The sequence below is a fragment of the Nematolebias whitei genome, chromosome 12 (assembly GCF_014905685.2).
Source record: "Nematolebias whitei isolate Nwh7 chromosome 12, NemWhi1, whole genome shotgun sequence".
In the NCBI taxonomy this organism is placed as follows: Eukaryota; Metazoa; Chordata; class Actinopteri; order Cyprinodontiformes; family Rivulidae; genus Nematolebias; species Nematolebias whitei.
In genome coordinates, this window is record NC_056509.1 from 45,295,968 (window position 1) to 45,316,354 (window position 20,387).

Sequence of the window (20,387 nt, forward strand, 5' to 3'; positions counted from 1 at the left end):
GCAAGAAACTGGTCAGTTTTGTCTCTGTCACCCTTAATTAATGCATATTAAGCAGTTATTAATGATTTATAAAGTATTTATGGAGGAATTAATAACGTAATAACGTTCTAGAATTGCGCCGCTCGGGGTGGCTGCGTGTTGGAGCAGCTCTGTTACATTCATTCCGAGTTATTGCTTTTGAAAATTCCTCTTTTTTTCTGCATGTAAATGGCTTTTTTCAGATGATTGTTTCCTCTGGTATCGGATGCTGCGCAGCTGGAAGGATTTGTACTGAAACCTTCTTACTTTTGTGTACTTGTTATGATGCGTAACCATGACAACAAGGCGTTTATTTTTAACAACCAGGAGCAGCTGATTAACATCTCAAAAGCTCAACTATCTCAACTACAGCCCCAAATCTCAAATGAGTTGAAAAGGAGGCGCCGTGGACGAATTTCCGTCAACCTGGCAGCGGTGCTCAAGTATCTGACCGCTGAGATCCTGGACCTGGTGGGAAACTTGGCTCGTGACAACGGGAGGACCGGGATCATCCCCCGGCACCTTCAGCTGTTTATGGTGACGAGGAGCTCGGCAAACTGCTGGGAGCAGTGACCATCGCTCAGGAAGGAATTCCACCCTGCATTCAGGCAGTCCTGCTGCCCAGGAGGACCGAGAGGCCCGCCGGATCTGACAGCAAGCTGGATCTGGGTGGACGGATCAGTATCTGTGGCCAGATTCTTGGGCTTCACTACAGGAGCTCCTTCCTGCCCACAGCTATCAGCATCTAACAACTCATGAATGAAACCAGGATGATGAGCTACGACAACACTTAATTTACCTTTGGGATTAATAAAGTATTTTTTAAATTGGTATCTATAAACAATTTATTAGCAGTCTATAAGGGGAGCCTTATTGTAAAGTGGTACACACATTTTTATTTTAAAAAAAAAAACGGCAAAAGTGCATTTAAGTGTAAAAAAAAATATATATATATATCTTCAAATTCAAGCAACTAAAGTCTGTATTGTCTAGATGTAACACTATGAGGTCAGAAGGTCTTACAGGATGCCTGTCGGGGCTGCAGGAGAAGGAGATGGCTGTGGATCTGTTGTAGACTCGATGACAGGTTTCTCCATCTGTGTAGTTCAGGATGATCTGATCCCCCACGAAGGACAGGATCTGGTTTGTTAGTCCTGCAAATGCAAACACACAGAAAAGAGGCGTTTATGACATCACATGACTACATTACAGTCAGTTGAGTCTGTTTTCTGCCTTTATAAACTTCTTACCAGCGATTTTGTGTTTTCCTCCGTCAGCCTGGCAGGACGACACGGATTTGGAGCCTTTGTGAGCGCAGATGTCTCCCTGCAGCCCCTTGCAGACAGACAGGTGGTAGGTGTATTTGCCGCTGGTAACATTGTAATCTTTGCTCTTCAGGGAGCTGAAGTCAAACTCGTAGCCACTTTTAGGGTCACGAACACGGCAGTTATCACCTGAGAGGAAAAATTCACTTCATTTTAGCATCTCCTCAGCTCCTTAAGGTTCAAAATGTTTTGCTCCATGGTGTTACCCTGAGACTTCCGGACAGGACAGGCCTCAGACGTCCTCCAGACGAAGACATATTCACAACCGTCTTGGCGATCAAACATGGGAGAGCCCTGAAATTAAACAGTCGCAGACAAAAACGCACAAAATTAGGATTAACAAAAGTCGAACGTGTTTGCAGAATGTCAAAATAAAAACATTGTCAGTAGAATTGGCTTTGTTTCAGCTTAGTGGTAAAAAAAAGTGGAGCAGTCATAACTCATTTATTACTCCACACAACTATAATCATTTGTAAATTGTATTGGCTGCAAAAAACAACAACAAAATCTAATAATAAAAAAATGAACAAAGAGGAGTAGGAAAGATATTCCGGGACTTGAAACTCACCGGGTTGTCGTCACACTGGATGATGATGCGTGTGGAGAAGCGGGCTGAAGATCCACACCTGTCTCCGCTGTGATAAACGATGCTGATGGAGCCGTCGTCCGCCACCTGCGGGCTCGACTGAACGTAGCCCAGGTTGAAACCTTTCTCATTGATCACAGCACAAGCACCTAAAGGACCCACTGCGGACGAGGTCAGAAAACAGAAATATTTTAATTAGGACAAACAAAACCACATATACATATTAATTTCTGATTAATATGTTATACAATTTGTTTAGTTATTTTAGCTTCTGTACGCTATTGAGGCATTACTTGAGCATTTTATCATAATTAGTATTAATATTTTAACTCTTTATTTTATAAACTCAAATATAATCTAGTCTAAGTTGTCAAATAGGCACATTTGAAGTTTGTTCTGCCTCCTGTGGGTTTAACGGGTTTACTTTCTTTGTTTTGTGTATTTTAGATGATGACAATTAAACTGGCTTGTAAAATGATGGAAAGTCAGTAAATAAATTTAAAATTCAGATTTTTCTTTGATTGAAAATCCCACAGAAAAGTTTTTAACTCTTGATTTGTATTTTGCTTTTATGACTGAAGGCTGCAGATTACAATAAATCTGCGTTTCCGAAGGTCATCATCCCATCAGCGGTTAGACTTCTTAAAAAAACTGGACTTTATTCAACTTTTATTTAGACCTGGTTAATCCCATTGAGCCTCGGAGACTCACGCAATTTGAAGGAAATAAAATAATGGAAACATCAATGATCATCCCTGAACAATGAGTGAAACACCACATAGTTTTCTTGTTTTTATAATGTGTAATTATATTGCCTTTTTTTAGGGATAGGCAATATTATTGGCATGGTATCGGTAGATATTAGCGATAAAGTTAAATATCGGACATCGGCCATTCCATCAAAATAACTCACCGATGTAAAAGGTGCTGTATATGTATGTATGTATGTGTGTTTTATATATATATATATATATATATATATATATATAAACATAAGGCACTGCTTTTGCAGTGACAAGGACGCCTGCAGCTCCAGCACGTTATGACATCACGCGCACTGTTGATTTAAATTTGTGAAAATTTACAAATTTGCACTGTTCAAGTGTAATTTTCAGCCCCATTTTTGGCATCTGCCTTTGGTTGCAGGCCAAATTGACAAAGACCATGCAGAATAATGTAGGATTTTAATTGCACAGCAGAGAAAGCTGTGTAGTCTTTGTAATTAGGTCTAGGGGAAAAAATATCAGTATTAGGATTGGTTATCGGTCAAATAAGTTTTAACATATCAACCAAAAATCCAATATTGTGCATCCCTAGCCTTTTTATAATTACAGTTCCTGAATTTTGTTTCTGAAGGCACTAAATATACATAATTACAGTTTTTACGCAATGCTCCTCTAACCTGGACAGCCATGTACAGTTGGCAGAGGTTTACAGATGTTTATGTAAAATTTGCGGTTTGTCTCCACATCTGTATTGATGGGAATCCAGGGGTTGTCGTCAGCATTTCTGACCAGGTGGCTCAGGTCGTACTCGTTGCCGTGAGGATCTGGAGAGGAAAAAATACATTAAACATTATAATTACCTCCTTACCTACCTAGCTAAGGAGGTCATGTTTTCGGTAGTGCTGGTTTGTCCGTCTTTGCTTAAGATTACTCAAAAAGTTATGAACGGATTTTCATGAAATTTTCAGGAAATGCTGAGGCTGTCAGAAAGACCAAATGTGGTCATTTGGATCATGATCCAGATCCAGGAATAAAAGTGAAGGCACCAGAGGCTGCTGACAGAGACGAAAAGAAAAGACAGAAAACACTCGGACAGCGCACTCCTCTGCCAAGACCCTAGTGTAACATCTGCCAACGTTGTAAAATGCAACAATCGTGCAACGGCTACGTTACTGTGTGAGTGACCCTGGGGTCTTGGTGAAGGTATGCTCTGTCCGAGTGCTTCTACTTTCATATATTTCTGTCTGAGAAAAAACATTTTTATTTATTACTAGCAGCTGATTTGAAATGATAAAAGTAAAATATTTCAGTTAAAAAAAGTAAATGCATCCTGATGCATGCTCAATAATTCAGGTAGGTAAATCTGACAAGGTTGAGTCAGGTCTTCTGGATCGATTCTTCTTTGTGAAAATGGTTCATCTTTAGTGCCGTTAGTGCCCTGATGGCTGTTTACTGTTCACAGAGGGCTGAGTGATACCAGCAATCACAGCATTGTAAGAGGGGGACAGTTGAACCCGGAGGCCTCCACCCTGTTTAATGATGGACGGTTTCTTTTCACAAAGATGGCCTCCTTTACTCCTCTCTCAAACCATCGTTCCTCTCTGTCCAGGATGTGAACATCTTCATCCTTGAAAGAGTGACCGCTGGCCTGGAGGTGAGTGTAGACCGCAGAGTCCTGGCCTGATGATGTTGATCTTCTGTGCTGGTCCATCCTTTTGGCCAGTGGCTGTTTTGTTTCCCCGATGTAAGACTGATCACCCTCCTGACACTGAACAACATACACAATATTACTCTGTTTGTGCCGGGGGACTGGATCTTTGGGATGAACCAGTCTTTAATGTATTTTGGGGTTTAAAAGCCACTGGGACGTTGTATTTAGAAAATAAACGTCTCAGTTTCTCTGATACTCCCTCAACATATGGAATGACCACTGGTCTGGGTCTGGGCTCCTCCTTTTCACCTGATGGCTGACTGGAGTCCTGTTTGGGTTTCTTCTCTGCTTTCAGGAAGGCCCAGTTAGGATATCCACATTGCTCTAGAGCCTGTCTTGTGTAGGATTTCTCCTTCTGCCTGGCTCCCGAGCTAGTGGGGACGCTGTCTGCTCTGTGATACAGAGTCCTGATGACTCCTAACTTGTGCTCCAAAGGGTGATGGGAGTCAAACTGCAAATACTGGTTTGTGTGGGTGGGTTTGTGGTACACCTCAGTTTGCAAATGCCATCTATCAGAAACAGACCTCACAGTCCAAGAAAGCCAACCTGCCATTTTTTTTACATCTTCTCGTGTGAACTTGATGTATTTATCCATTAACGTGTCAACAAAGAAGAATCAGTCCAGAGGGCCTGACTCAACCACGTTAGAAAAGTAAATGTATTTTTTCTACGTGTATAATGTCTGTGTACATACCGGTGATTCTGCAGGAAACTGGAGCAGGCTCGCAGGCCAGAGCCGTGGAGAACTCAAACAGAGCGTCGTGGGTCGCATGGCTGGCTGACGTGCTCAAATCTTCTTGGACTAGTTTTAATGAGCCCAGGGACGATTTTGGATCGCACAGAAAATTAATTGTGAACGTGACTCTGGAAGCTGGTGGAAAGAAATAAAAACTGTTAATGCAAATAAATGACAAAATCTTCTGCATTTAAAGATACAGGTTTACATCTACGGTATATTTTTATATATATATATATGGCAGCAGCCATCTTGGATTTTGACGCAGCAACCCAATTTTTGAGAGTGACCTTTCTTACACTCGATGTAGCCACACACTAAAAGGAAGCCTCATTCATTTTTCAAGTTATCATGCTCACAACGCAGATGGATGATCAGAAGATGCTTCCAATTACCCTGATTTGTTCAGCGATGGGAAACCAAAAGCAGCTCTGAGAAGAGAGTGACTTCTAATTTCTGACTTTATAAACTACAAATAATTAAGTTTTTTATATACGTGGAAGACAGTAATGAACCGATGAATACAACTGTGAAATGTTGAAAAAATTTGAATTAAAAAAAGAACATTTTTGTTGTCTGTCCTGTAAGTCTGACGCACTGAAACAAGGCTTCAGTTCGTTTTGTTGTTTTTATAACAGTGACAAAAGTGTAATAAAATAACTGAAAACATATTTTATACAATAAACAGAAAAAGAAAAAAGTTCACATTAGGATGAAAAATTAAACTGCATGGTTCATGTTAAGACAAAAATGCTTTTCCTTTCCTAAAAATCAGAACATCAATTACTGTATTTTTTACCCTATAGGTCACATTTTTTTGCATAATGTGCATGCACTGTGACTTATAGGCCGAAGCAACGTATTTATGGATTTTTTCCCATATTTATCAACCAATTTTTGGCTGAGATATGACCATTTTCATTCATTCTGACTGAAAAAAATTGAACACTACCATTTTTCAACCACTAGATAGAAGCAGAGTTGTATGGCATGCCGTTGTATCATGTAATAGGTAAACGTGGCTATATTGACAAATTCAAAAACGTTCAAGACAAAAACAACTGGACTTTATTTATTATAGTTTATTATTTTTGTCTTGAACTTTTTTGAATTTACCATGTCCTAGATGACTGAGAACCTTCATCAGCTATTAATGACACAATCGGCTTGCCATAGACTGCCACCTTCCTCCAGCTCATCTACAGCAACCGTCAAATCAGCTTCATCATTTAGGTGGTTATCTTGTTAAATTTAAACAAAATGTAGCGGCTGGTCCAGCTGTGCGTGCCCGCGTCACAGCACCTCAGCAGTGAAACTATTTTTGAAATTCAGCTGATTTGACCATTAAAGTGCATTTTTTAATGAATAGTTCAACTGAGAACACCTTTGCTATAATATTGAGCAAACAAATAATTGTTTTTAAGAGTTAATCTTATTAAATTCTTGTTAAAAGCCCTCCCTTGCATGCACCAGCGGCCACCATTTGGCAGCCAATCGATTTTTGGCATAACATCGGACCACGTTGCGTCAGCGGTGACGCATAATAGATGCGACATATTCAACGAAGTGACGTATTTATGGATTTTTCCACTTTATTAGATATATTTGGACTGATGCAACTTGTACCGCGGTGCGACATGTACGGCGGAAGATATGGTACGTAAAAACAGTTGTTCTTAAAGAGGTCAACGTTTTAACTGGCACGTTAAAACCTGATCCATTAAACCACTTGCTGTTTGTGGTTTTGATGTCAGCTTGAAGTACCTGTGGGAACATCCAGCTGCCCTCTGTACGTTAGCTGGAGGACGCCATCAGTGGAGTACTGGAGGGTCTTCTCCACCCCCACCGGATTGACCGGCTGTCCGTTCTCCAGCTCGCAGCCGGCCATACCCGTCCCACATTTTGGTGCATCTTCACAGATGTTCAGCTGCAGAAGGGAGGCATCAAACTTCTGTTTACTTTGTGGCAAAATTTAACATGCAGAAAATCGATATCGTAACAAGAAGACTGAATAAAAAGATGTCAATCCAGCAGGTAGATGTTGCACTGGGACATACAAGTTAAAAAGACATTAAAGCTACAAGACATCCTGACGATCAGAGCATCGCTGACGTTTGTGTCTTACCAGGAAGTTTTTGCCGTTAGCGGTTGTGTTATATCCGTCTTTAATGGCCAAAGGCTTAAGGTTGAACTCAAAACCAGAATTGGGGTCCACAACCGCACACGTCTGAAACATCCAGAAGTTAATATTCATTAAAACAATCATTCTTTATTGTATTAATTGCAGGAAAAGTTTATTTTTTTTAAGTAAATAGTAAAAATAGGACTCAAGTGAGTGAACTCACATTGTTTTTGGTGGTTGTGATGGAACAGGCTGCTCTGGTCTCCCACATAAAGGTCACGGTGCAGTTCTGGCTAATCAGGAAGCGCGGGCGCATGGACTGAACAGCGTGGAGCACAAACGGATCAGTAACACACGAGGAATGTTCACTGGCAACAACCTGCACTTTGCTACAAACACTACTTCCTTACGGTGCTTCCTCTGGAGCAGACCAGGTGGATCCGAGTCGTGTAGGAGAGCTGCTGACCTTCTGACATGCAGACAGAACCACCTGTGAACTCCAGCAGCAGCCGGTCCCGTCCCTCTATGATGGGTCCTCGTTTGAACACCCCCATGTTACTGACGGATACCACCTCCTTCGGAGAGCCCTGAGGACAGGAGCTGATTTTATACAGACTGACGAAACGTTTAGAAATGACAAAATCACAAGAAAAAATTAATATATTTTCTTGTAAAGTGCGTACATGACCTTAGTACAAGTACACAGCATATTGTGTACATGACCTTAGTACAAGTACACAGCATATTGTGTACATGACCTTAGTACAAGTACACAGCATATTGTGTACATGACCTTAGTACAAGTACACAGCATATCGTGTACATGACCTTAGTAAAAAGTACACAGTATGGTGAGTGCATGACCTTAGTAACAGTATATAGTATGGTGTATACATGACCTTAGTAAAAGTACACAGTATATTGTGTACATGACCTTAGTACAAGTACACAGTATACCGTGTGCCTGACCTTACTACAAGTACACAGTATGGTGTGTGCATGACCTTAGTAAAAGTGCATAGTATACTGTGTACATGACCTTAGTAAAAGTACACAGTATACTGTGTACATGACATTAATACAAGTACACAGTACGGGGTGTCCATGACCTTAGTAAAAGTACACAGTATACTGTGTACATGACTTTAGTAAAATTACACACTATATTGTGTACATGACCTTGGTAAAAGTACACAGTATATTGTGTACATGACCTTAGTACAAGTACACAGTATACTGTGTACATGACCTTACTACAAGTACACAGTATGGTGTGTGCATGACCTTAGTAAAAGTACATAGTATACTGTGTACATGACCTTAGTAAAAGTACACAGTATACTGTGTACATGACATTAGTACTAGTACACAGTACGGGGTGTGCATGACCTTAGTAAAAGTACACAGTATACTGTGTACATGACCGTAGTAAAATTACACAGTACAATGTGTACATGACCTTGGTAAAAGTACACAGTATATTGTGTACATGACCTTAGTACAAGTATACAGTATACTGTGTACATGACCTTACTACAAGTACACAATATAGTGCATACACGACCTGTGTAAAAGTACACAGTATACTGTGTACAGGACCTTAGTAAAAGTACACAATATATTGTGTACATGACCTTGGTAAAAGTACACAGTATATTGTGTACATGACCTTAGTACAAGTACACATTATATTGTGTACATGACCTTAGTAAAGGTACACAGTAAACTGTGTACATGACCTTAATAAAAGTACACAGTATACTATGACCTTACTACAAGTACACAGTATAGTTTTCTCTAATGAAGCGAAGTCTGAACAGGGTGATGAGATCAAATTAAATTTGCACATTTTGCTTCCGTTTTACTAATAACGTTTAAACGGGCGCTCACAGACCTGCCCGGTTTCATATTTCATCTCGCAGACCGATGTATCGCGGTCACAGCCCGACACCGGTATGATGGGCCGACATATGTTGATGTAGTACTTCTTCAGGCCCGCGTTGTCCGACCGATCAATCACCACCCAGTTTCTGGTAGAGGAGGAGCGCGACAGGCTGGAGGAAGAAGAAGAAACACGTCGCTGAGTGAGGAGCAGGGCGGGTTAGGAAAATCTTAAACCGAACTAGTTTGTTTTATTTCCTTTCGTTGTTTATGTAAAGAAGTTTGTTTCACCTGGATAAGTCGTACTGGTCCCGAGTGCTGGGATCCGTCACCAAACACTCGTGCGCCCTCTGAGGACAGGCGTAGGACGTGTACCACAGGAAGTTGTACGTGTAATTGTCTTCAGTCTGTATTGATCGGGAGCAGATTTTAACAACAAGCAGAGACAGTTTAAACTAGACGAATGCATTTCCTGCAAAAATACAATGTGAATTCTTATTTCTGAATAACTTGCTGAAAAACAGCTAAAAATTAGCTAAAAACATGCTGAAATGTAGCTGAAATGGAAGAAGAAGCCGAAATTAACAGAAGAAAGCAGAAAGGACACATATTTGCTGAATTAGATTTAAATAAACAAATGAGCACACAAATTAGGAATCAGCTAAAAAAGATAAAATAAAAAGTCTAAAAAGTAGCCGAAAAGGCAAAAAAGACGCTTAACCTACAAGAAGGAAGTGGAAAGAGCTGAAATGAGCTAAAAAATGTGAAAGTAGCTGAAAAAGCTCAAATTTGCATAAAACAGCTAAAAAGTAGCTGAAATAGCAGAAAAAATTAAACTAGCTGAATAAAACTGAAAGGAGAACTACAAGCTGAAATTAGAAGAAAGAAGTTAATTAAGCTGAAAGTAGCCGAAATTACCAAGAAAATCTTGCAATATGTAAACAGCTGAAATTAGCTAAAGAAATTCTTAAAAAGTAGCTGAAAAGGTAGAACAACCTTAAATCTGTAGGACAGCAAAAAGAACATGTTTGCCCAATTATGCTAAAAGAAGCAGAAATGAGTAATACAAAAAGTAGAAAATATCGGAAAAAAAGCAGAAATTAGCAAAAAAACAGCTGAAAAGTAACTAAAAAAAGGCAGAAAGAAGCCTAAATTACCAGAAGGAAGTGAAAAGAGCATCTTTTTGCTGAATTAGGATGAAAAAAGCTTAAATGAGTGCCAAAAATGTGGAATTAGCTACAAAAGTTTAAATTAGCATAAAACAGCTAAATAGTAGCTGAAATAGCAGAAAAAGCTGAAACTTGCAGAAATAAGCTGAAAGGAGCATAATAAGTTGAAATTAGCAGAAAGACATTAGAAGAAGCACAAAATGTTGTAGTTAGCAGAAGGATCCTGAATGGATCACAAAACAGCTTAAAAAAAAAAACAGCTGAAAAATTGTTTAAATTTACACAGAGAAGCTGAAGCAGAACAAAACGTGAAAGGAGCAGTAAAAGGGTGTAAACAGATCTAAAGATCTGAAGGGTGTAAAATGAGCTCAATTCATTCTTTATTAGGAAGAAAAAAAAAGGCTAAATATTTCAAAAAAGCTAGAGTTGCACCAATACCAAAAGTTATAGCAGGATTGTCCTGAAAGAGCTGAACGTTCTGATCTATGATTTGTTGAAATAGCTCGAAAAACGTACGGAAGAAAAACGTATCACAGTAGAGAGAATGCTTCATAAACATTCACCCAACAAGAGGAGGAAGGAGAAAGGGAAGAGCGTCACCTGGTAATCAGGGTTTCCTGGTCCAGCCTCTGGGTCGCAGAGGAAAGAGATGAGGGTAGATCTGAAAGTGTGTTTTGCATCGTTGTACTGGGATCCATTTCGGTAGGTGAGCTGGATCAGGCCATTGTAGTAGGACAAATGGGAGTTTGCCTCCCCGAGACTCCAGGAGCTGCAGGCAAAAAGCAGATGCTGGCTGCAGAAGGTTGTAACGTGTCAGCAGGTATACAAGACGTGGCGTGTCTCACTTTTTTCCCACTTGGCATGCTCCGGCCTTCTGAGGACAGGTTTCTTTCGTCACTGGACCACAAACGTTGATGTAGTAGTTGTAGCCGCCGCTGGTCAAATTGTAGAAACCGCCATTCGGTTTGGTGAGAGGAGACAAGTCGAATGAGAACTCTGCAGAGAAACAAGTCCGACACTTTACTGCGTATAAACCTAACGACACAGCTGCTACACACAGTAGAAGGCAGAGACGAGACAAAGTTGTGAACCTTTCCTGCAGACTTTCCATTTGTTCAAATGACTTTTCTAGTATTTATATACTCAGATTTTACAGATTTGAGTTATAGGAACGTAAACACAGTGGAAAGGTGCTTTAGGTTGAGTTTCAGGATTTTCTTGTGATGTGCAATAAATATTACACGTTCAATACTACGATGACGTCAGTCGAGAAGTCTTTGCTATATTGTGCAGCCCCAATGTAATTTTTTTTGTACCGTATTTTTCGCCGTATAAGTCGCACTTTTTTTTTTGCATAAATTTGCAAGTTCTGCGACTTATACACCGAAGCGAATAATATACGTTTATTCCCATATTTATAAACCAATTTCTGGCTGAGATCTGACGATTTCATTCATTCTGACATGGAAAATATTGAACACTTCCATTTTCAACCGCTAGAGGGCCCTCGACTAATATGGCAAGCAAAGTGTCTCATTAATCCAACATTTTTCAGTCAGGTCATCTGGACCGTTTCTTTTTTTTTTGTGCTGAAACGTTTCGCCTTCGATCCAGAAGGCTTCATCAGTCAAGGAAACGCACAACAAAACTGATTCTTCCCCCAACAGCTTCCTCCAAAGTGGAACAAACCAGTTCTGCTTGTGATAAGATGGTCTCTTTGGTACGTCCCCTCCTCCATTGCCGGCCCTCTTCCTTGTTGACAGTCTTGTCAAACTGGTTGAAAACAACAAAGTCCATGCTCAATAATTCAGGTATACAAACATTTTTGATGACCTGACTGAAAAATGTTGGATTGTATACCTGGATTATTGAGCATGGACTTTGTTGTCTCATTAATAGGTAAACGTGGCTATTAATGAGGTACTTGGCTTGCCATAGCGAGCCACCTTCGGCTCGTTCCGGAACTCCTGGAGCAAACGTCAAATCAGCTGCACTTTGCCGCTCAGCCCAGGTGAAATGCAGCTGATTTGACCATTTAAGTGCAATTACTAGGAACATTTAAACTGAGAGAAAAACACGTCTGAATAAACGTGTAAATTATTCATAAGCACCAACATTTCTTCAACATCTTTCTCTTCGCTTGCCTTTATGCTGCTGTATTCATTCATACTCTGCTCACTACAGACTCATGTTCAGGTTGCTGTTTAATATACTGTATTATTTTACATTATTAATGTTTAGCGTATATCTTAGTGCATACCTTTGATCTTTATATACCGTTCCTTTTTTATACTTTTTGCTATTTTTGGGTGTAACCGGGACCTTGAGTGCACAATTTCGTTCCACCTCCTGTACCATATATGGTGCAAATGACAAAAAAGAACCTTGAACTGAAAACTTTACAAATCCGATACGGCAAAGGACCAACTGGTGTGTTTTCGTACCCGCCTGAGGGTCCTCCACTTTGCAGTTGTCTTGTTGAGTCTTTGAGAGGACGCAGGCAGCAGCCGTGTACCACTCCAACACATAAACGCACGAATCAGGAGAAACGCTAAGAAGGATAGGAGGACTCTCGAAATCTCCTGCAAGAAAGTTTAGAGCGTGGGAGAAAAACAAATATTCAAGATTAAAAAAGAAGAACCTGAAAAACGCTAAGGTCCAAAACTAAATACGATGTGAACACCTGTTATATAGTAAAGTCTCATGTATGAGGATATCATAAAACGCCACAATTATCATATTAAAACTTGTTCGTTTCGATTTTAGAGTGAATACAGCAAGACAAACTGCAGAAGCGGTGCATAAAGAAATAAAATATGCAGCAATAACTCAGAAATCATCCCCTGTTCGACCTCATCACTTTGTTACAATACCTGGTTTGCATTTGAGAGTCAGGACAGTTTGGATCCTGGTCTTCTCGTTACCGGGACAAATGTTTCCATCGGTATACATCAGTCTGATGTCACTTCCTGTTTTAGTCATCTTAGGAGGAGCGAGGAAGCTGCCCAGGCTGATGGTTTGGTTTTTCTTATCTGGACGAGAGTCAGACTCAGTAAAACTTGCACAGATCAATATTGTTATTATTATAGATACTTTTTTTTCCCTTACCCACAGCGCAGATGGCGGCCTCCTCTGGACACAAAGCAGCACCTCCTCTCTGGATGATTTTGTGGCAGACGTTCAGGTAGAAACGAGAGTTGTGAATCGGGTTCGAGTCCGACTGTGCAGACGTAGAATCCACAACCTCCCAGTTCTCACTGTCATCTGACGCTGCAGCAGCAAGAAGAGACACGGGGAAATAAACATTATGACCAAAGATTTGTCACAAGGAAACAAAGTACGATGATCAACAGATGCTACATTAAGATATTAAAGAGAATAGAACCAGTGTTTGACAGAAACAATAACAATACCAACAAAAAATACAGTAAAATTATTGTTTACATATTTTCTCCAAGCAGTCTGACTTTCTTTGAAATATTCTAACTGTTTTCAAGCTTTCTGTAGGGTTTATTTTTCCTCAGACTTCAGCTGTTTTTCTCTTGGTTTCAGTCCAGAAACTAATTATTTTCAAAATAAAGTATTTTGTTAGTTTATTAAGGTCCTTAACTCTGAGCTACTCATGTCTAAGTCCTAAACTCAAGGAATAAACGAGCGGTACACCAGTGTCCCCTGTCACTGAGAGATTTGAACAGTGAATGTTTGCAGTTTTTGTGGAGTGTTTTCTTGAACTGGGATTGGACAGAATGCAAATAAACTTTAATTTTTTTCATGCAAGATATTCAAGTAGGTAGGAGTTACACTGTGGGGAACAGACGCCGGGTTTTGTTTACTTGTTTTGGCCCCCCCCCCCCCACCCACTCACACCATAGAATTAATTTTCATCCAGGACCACACCAATCATTTGAGGAAACTATACTTTTAAGCAAAATAAAAACTAGAAAACAAACACATATGGTGGCAGCCATCTTGGATTTTGATGTGGCAACCCACTTTTCAAAAGGACTCTTATCCTAGATGTAGCCACACACCAAAATGGAAGACAACTAGTGCCGTGTCAACACATAACTTAACAAAGAATCCATTTTGAACTGGATCTTAAAAAGTTCCGTCTTACCAGTAACTGGCCACAAAGGCAGTTTGTTCCCATTTCTTGAGTTGAATGTACAAACAATGACCAGAACAAACACAGTTTGACAGATAATGAATTAAAGGACGTGGCGTCTCCCAGGTTCTGTGTCTTCACTGGATTTTTGTTTATAAAACACGACTATCAAATACCTTAATTTCTAGACTATAAGCTGCTACTTTTTCACAGGCTTTGAACCCCGCGGCTTATACAATGCTGTGGCTAATTTATGGATTTTGGGGGCGGGGAGATGGGCTAACGAGCTTCCTGCCGCCAAAAATCTATTAGTTTTTTGGCGACTGCCCAATACATGTCTCTTTTGGGGGGTGGGTCCTCATGACTCGATGAGACTACCTGCATAAATAAAGGTTAAAAAATAATAATAATCTGACCAATGAAATTACAGAACAGATCACAGTGAACCAATGAAACGGGGAGGAGAGAACGGGGAGGAGGGGGGATCCCTCTGCATGTGCAGAGCAACTTTTGCTCCACAGAGCACAAGCTTGCAGCAGGAGGAAAATGAAGATAGCGGATCAATAACTTCCTGGTAGACTTCTGTATTTTTTGACAACGAAAAAGAGACTGAGGACGTGTGACGTTTTTCTGAGGCTGCTCAATTCTGTCACTGAAGAAAACGACTTTAGTGGCTTTAATGCACAAGAGTAAGATGAACATGGCGATCAGTGATTTTTCCTGGTGAGCTACTGTTTTATTTAAACCAGTTGTGTTAAAGGCATTGTTCAGAAAAACAATAAAAATACTGTTTGTGTATGTTAGCAGTAAGCATTTAATTTAAAAAAATCGTTCTGTGTAAATATCTCATGTTACAATGTGAACGCCCGCGGCTTATACACAAGTGCGGCCTATATATGCACAATTTTTGTGTGTGTGTGTGTGTGTGTGTGTGCGAAGCTTAGTCCAGAAATTACAGTAATTCCCATTTGTTTGAAATAGTTTTTCTTTTAGGCTTGATGGTGTCAATGGTTTCCACTTTTCTCATTTGTAAGCACATTCTGCAGAATGTGAAGCAAAACTTAGAAAAAAACAACAACCCAGAAAGCCCGAAGAAAACACTTCACAAAGTTAAAAGAAAGTCTGGCTGCTTGGAAAAGAGTTAAGACATGATGGATGGATGGATGGACCAAGACTTTTGCACAGAACTCCATTTTTCCCTTCTTTTACATCTAATCTTTGAAATGTTAACGTTATCTGATCACAAGCACGAGTAAGTCTGTTTGTTAGAGTAATTCAAACAAATAATAACAAATCATATTTTAAATGAGGCTTTGATCGACAGCTCAGGTAAACTCACCAGGGTATTTAGTCAGGGGTGAGAGGTCGAAGCGTTTGTTGCCATCTCTGACCCGACACAACAAATCCTCCATCTCCTTGACACAAGCGAAGGCTGTGTCCCAGTTGAAGTAGTAAGTGCAGTCCGTCTCACCGGCAAAAACTGGATCCCCACGTCCTCCATTGGCTACAGGCGATACGGCAAACAATCAGAAGGATGATCACATTTCATTTATGACGAGATCTGGTCTGTTATTGTGGATTGTTTCTGTGTTAGCAGAATAGAAAGAAGTTACTTTAACTGTTAAAAACACAAAAACCTACAGTCTGTTCCTTTAAGTCAACACCAGAGGGCACCGTTGAAGTCTTAAACCTGGATTTGTTCTAAAGAAAGTAATTTTATTAAAACATTTGTCTCACACGCAGCCTTGTTGCACTGAAAGTTGATGATGGTCATCCTCTGGAAGCCGGAGGAACATTTGCTTCCATCTGGATAAATCAGAGTGAGATCGCCATCTGAATACCTGCAGAGAAACAGGAAGCAGCAGAAGAAGTTATCCAAGGTCAGGAGCTTAAATGAAAAGTTAACTTACTGACGTTTAGGCCATGTTCTCAAAAAGCCCAACCCTGACACCCAGACTCTAAACCTTACCAGTGGAAATAATGATGACCCAAACTTAGTTCAACCTAACCCCTAACCCAAAGATGACAATCCACCATATTAGAAGTGGGCTTTGGTCCTCATATCAAGGTCAAGGTTTCTTTATTGTCATTCGCATCGCATGTGGTACATGTGGTGGAACGAATTTGTGTACAAGGGGTCCCAGTTACATCCAATAAAAGTATAAAATGTAAAAGAAAAACAGTAATAAGATCTAAGGTATGAACTAAGTAATATGCCAAACACTAGTAGTACAAAAGCAATACGCCCAACAACAGCAGCACGAGCATGAGTCTGTGTGAGCAGATGAGGATGAATGAACACAGACAGCATGAAATAAATCAGCAGCATGAGATCAGCAGCATATGACAGGGCTAGTAAACTAAATGGTTCAAAGGCAGGAGAGACAGCAATTATTGTCACTACATAAATTTAATTTATAATTTAGAACTTAAGTTTGGTTGTAAATGAACTCAATGGCAGGCACAATGAGTTGTATGTCCCTGTTATAGATCATCTATGTAACAGGATCACCGCTCTGATGGAAATACTTTTTATTTCTTATATTTTTATTCTTTTTTTCACGTTTAATTTTATTATTTAAAGTCTAGTTTTATTTTAAATGAACTCATTGATGGGCCGGACTGACGTGCCCCCGGGCCACCAGGTTAACAGCCCTGCCATATGGACTACTGTTCCTGACGAGATGAGATCAGCAAAGATCCTAAAAAGGAAACAAACAAAAACAAGAACACACACTCAGACTGATCTTACCGTAGCTTCTGGTTCTGAAATTTTCCAGCCACCTTCTTTATGTTTCCGGACATCTTCACCTGGCAGGACGAGACGAAAGGATCTTTGCCACACTCATTAGTGGGGGCTTTTCCACACACGTTCAGGTAGAAGGTGTAGCTCTCAGGGTCGTCACTGGATCCAGAGTGAGCGTAGTACGGCTGTTCTCCAGCTTAACACAAAAACACGGGAAAGCTTTCAGACTTCCAGCCTGATTAGATTTATCTTTAATTTACTGTAAAATAACTAAAACAACTGTATTATGTTCTATTCACAAAAAATATATATGACAAGATCATCAGATAAAGACTGGAAAATTTTCATGCAACTTCATGTTTAGTAAATTTTTCAACCATTCCGGATGCCTTTAGAAAAAAATACTTAAGTACATATTTTTAATGCAGTTAAGTCATCAGAACTTCCTCTAACTGGAGCTAAAACAGTCGCACTATGAGCCAATACCTCCTGTGGGTTATTTATATTATTATGAGTAAAATGAGTAACAAAACTAAAAAAGAACAAAAAAAAAAAAGAGCTTTTTTTTTGGACATCATAAATTACACGAACGGCTTTGGGCACGTCTGCATCGTTACAGCACTTTTGCGTTTTCTGGATAAATTTTTTTCTCTGGGGCGGCACGGTGGTGCAGTTGGTAGCGCTGCTGCCTCTCAGCGAGCAGGCTGGCCCAGTTCAAATCCCGGCCGGGGGTCTTTCTGGGTGGAGTTTGAATGTTCTCTTCGTGCATGTGTGGGTTTTCTCCAGATACTCCGGTTGTCTCCATGTGTCCCTGTGATGGACTGGAGACATATCCAGGGTGTCCCCCGCCTCTCACACAGTGATAGCTGGACATAGGCACCAGTGACCCGTGCAACCCGAAATTGAAGAAGCGGGTAAAGTGGAGGGAGGGATGGATGGCTGGATGGACTACTGCACGCACCCGACTGAACATTAACGCAAGTCTTTCCTGCCAGCAGCCATTAAGCTCTATAATGAGCAATGTAGAAATGTATCCTAAACGTGTACTTAACGTATCCCCTGCCTTGGATCTGTGTATTTTCATGCACTATTTTTAATTTATTTTAGTATCAGTGTATTTTGGTTTGAGTATTTTAGCATTAGTATTAATATCTTGTTGATGTGTGACATAACTGCTACAGTGACCTTGGAATTTCCTGCAAAGGATCAATAAAGTATCCATCCAAATGAGGGTCTGCACTCAGTGTAAACAAAGTATTCAGCTGAAAGCTTGAACTGCGTAACTGACCTACTGTACGTTGAGGTTGTTGTAGTTTGTGTAGCTCACAAATGTAGCTTACAGATATTTCTGTTTAGGGACACATCAATCGATGTGAAAAAATAGTGTGCAGATCTGGTTTCTTACTTTCTGATTTTATTTCTGTCCTCATGACTTTGCAACGAGCACCTTTAAATAAATGTCATCTCGAGAAGATGTGGGCATTTGAAAGCTTTGCAGCAATGCCGTGTCTATTCTAGGTTACGGCTCAAAGTGGTGGGGCTGAACCACTCCATGAAGAAAATGTTTCTGCATTAACAAAATCACCTTTCTGCGGTGAATAAAGATGTTATATTTAAAAAAAACAACAGAACTAATTACAGGTCAGGGTGAGCGGTGAGAGGTCTATAGAGATGTCGTGCTGTTCACTAGTCAGTTTGCAGGTGTGGCTCTCCAGGTAGTCTCTGTGGCAAGCATATTCAGTCACCCACTCCACCTCGTAACGGCAGTTGGACTCGGCTATCATCTTAGGAGAACTTCCCTAAAAAAAAATAAAGAAAAGGATAGGTTGAATGTAAATATTTCCAGAAAATCAAGCTAATAGATTAGCCAGGTTAGCTGTGTGACCAACCAGATGCCTGCTCGATGGACAGATGAAGGTGATGTTGACAGTCGGCTTGTGTTCTCCGCACCTATCCGGAGGAGAGTCGGCACTTAATTCATACTGTAGCCTCAACCTGAGGAGAAAATCAAGAAAATCAAACATTAATTAAATACAGGCTCATTTGAAATTCTCAAACAAATTAAGACTGGGTCCTGGAGAGCCCTGATGTCCTGCCGAGACTCACGCTGCAGGATACATCATGGATCCGTGTGGTTTGGCAGCTGATGCGTCTTTCAGTTATGTCTCAGGAGGACGCCGAAGACGTTTATATAATTGGATTCATGATAGCAGGGCTTCTGCTTTTTGGTATCGGCAGGTCCCTGTGTTATCAACTTTTGAAGAAGACATCGGCAGCAGTTTCGGTCATGACAAAACTTCCGAGTCTGCGTGAAAGTTTGGTTCGTGATACGAGTACTCAAAATCAGCTGATTTACGAGTTAAACCACAAGATGGAAGTGATTTGTGACAATTGAAGGCCACCTGCGGCTTCTAGGATTAGCCAGCATGTTGAAGTCAACCTTGAAGAAGGCTCATAGCACGGATCAGTGGAGTGGAATGCCCATAAATTTGGCCATTTTGGACCTGGAAAGTACCAGCAGGACTCAAGGCTGACAAAAAAAAAAAAACAGTCTGCCTGAAGAAAATCAACAATTGTGGCTTATCTGAATCCGACTCCCCCGTTTGGCCTCAGATACGGGCCGACTATCAAATTTCTCCTGGGACATGGGTAAACTAAAGAAAAAGCTTTGTCTATCGCAACCACCCCCCACCCCAAGATCTTCTTTGCAGGCTTATCAGAACTGCCGAATCAACAACATCATCACAAATATGGCCTATCTGAAAGTGCTTCATGGACAAATCTCAACTTCTTGACGTCAAATGCATTTGTAATGCGTTTATAAATGTGCTGCTGGTAGAGCTTTTTATGTCTCAAATCATGTCCTGATAGAACAAGATGTGAAGAGATGTTTTTGTAATACCACGATCCATCCTCATGGCCTTTTACCTTTTTCTAACTAAAAAAGTATTCTGCTAAAGAATAAGAGGCAGCGCTCCTGTAGCAGTAGCAATGTGCACTCCGCCCATCTTTCGAACGACTGTACAAACATAATCTCACTGTATAATGTACAATGAAAATAAAGCTTATTCTGAAGACATCCTGGACATTCACATCTAAACCATTCAAGCAGATAATTGCTCTAAAAAGTGAGCTAACTCTATCTATCTATCTATCTATCTATCTATCTATCTATCTATCTATCTATCTATCTATCTCTCTCTCATAATATATGTATATATATATATATATATATATATATATATATATATTATTTTTTTTTT

At 40.2% G+C, this 20,387-nt stretch overlaps 1 protein-coding gene across 1 annotated transcript in view; it reads right to left on the minus strand.

Moving 5' to 3' along the window:
* The window catches only part of igf2r (insulin-like growth factor 2 receptor), a 66,421-nt gene that overhangs the window by 25,321 nt on the left and 20,713 nt on the right, over positions 1-20,387 (minus strand). Inside the window, exons 7-28 of the mRNA XM_037685955.1 lie at positions 19,014-19,119; positions 18,764-18,923; positions 17,131-17,320; positions 16,116-16,219; positions 15,718-15,882; positions 13,382-13,543; positions 13,147-13,305; positions 12,718-12,855; positions 11,119-11,269; positions 10,874-11,042; positions 9,396-9,511; positions 9,118-9,277; positions 7,634-7,810; positions 7,447-7,542; positions 7,227-7,328; positions 6,866-7,028; positions 5,060-5,236; positions 3,332-3,478; positions 1,912-2,090; positions 1,550-1,637; positions 1,269-1,472; positions 1,042-1,172 (exon numbers count right to left, since the gene is read on the minus strand). Of these exons, the coding sequence (XP_037541883.1) occupies positions 1,042-1,172; positions 1,269-1,472; positions 1,550-1,637; positions 1,912-2,090; positions 3,332-3,478; positions 5,060-5,236; positions 6,866-7,028; positions 7,227-7,328; positions 7,447-7,542; positions 7,634-7,810; positions 9,118-9,277; positions 9,396-9,511; positions 10,874-11,042; positions 11,119-11,269; positions 12,718-12,855; positions 13,147-13,305; positions 13,382-13,543; positions 15,718-15,882; positions 16,116-16,219; positions 17,131-17,320; positions 18,764-18,923; positions 19,014-19,119 (3,244 nt within the window). The remainder of the gene's footprint in view (positions 1-1,041; positions 1,173-1,268; positions 1,473-1,549; positions 1,638-1,911; positions 2,091-3,331; positions 3,479-5,059; positions 5,237-6,865; positions 7,029-7,226; positions 7,329-7,446; positions 7,543-7,633; positions 7,811-9,117; positions 9,278-9,395; positions 9,512-10,873; positions 11,043-11,118; positions 11,270-12,717; positions 12,856-13,146; positions 13,306-13,381; positions 13,544-15,717; positions 15,883-16,115; positions 16,220-17,130; positions 17,321-18,763; positions 18,924-19,013; positions 19,120-20,387) is intronic.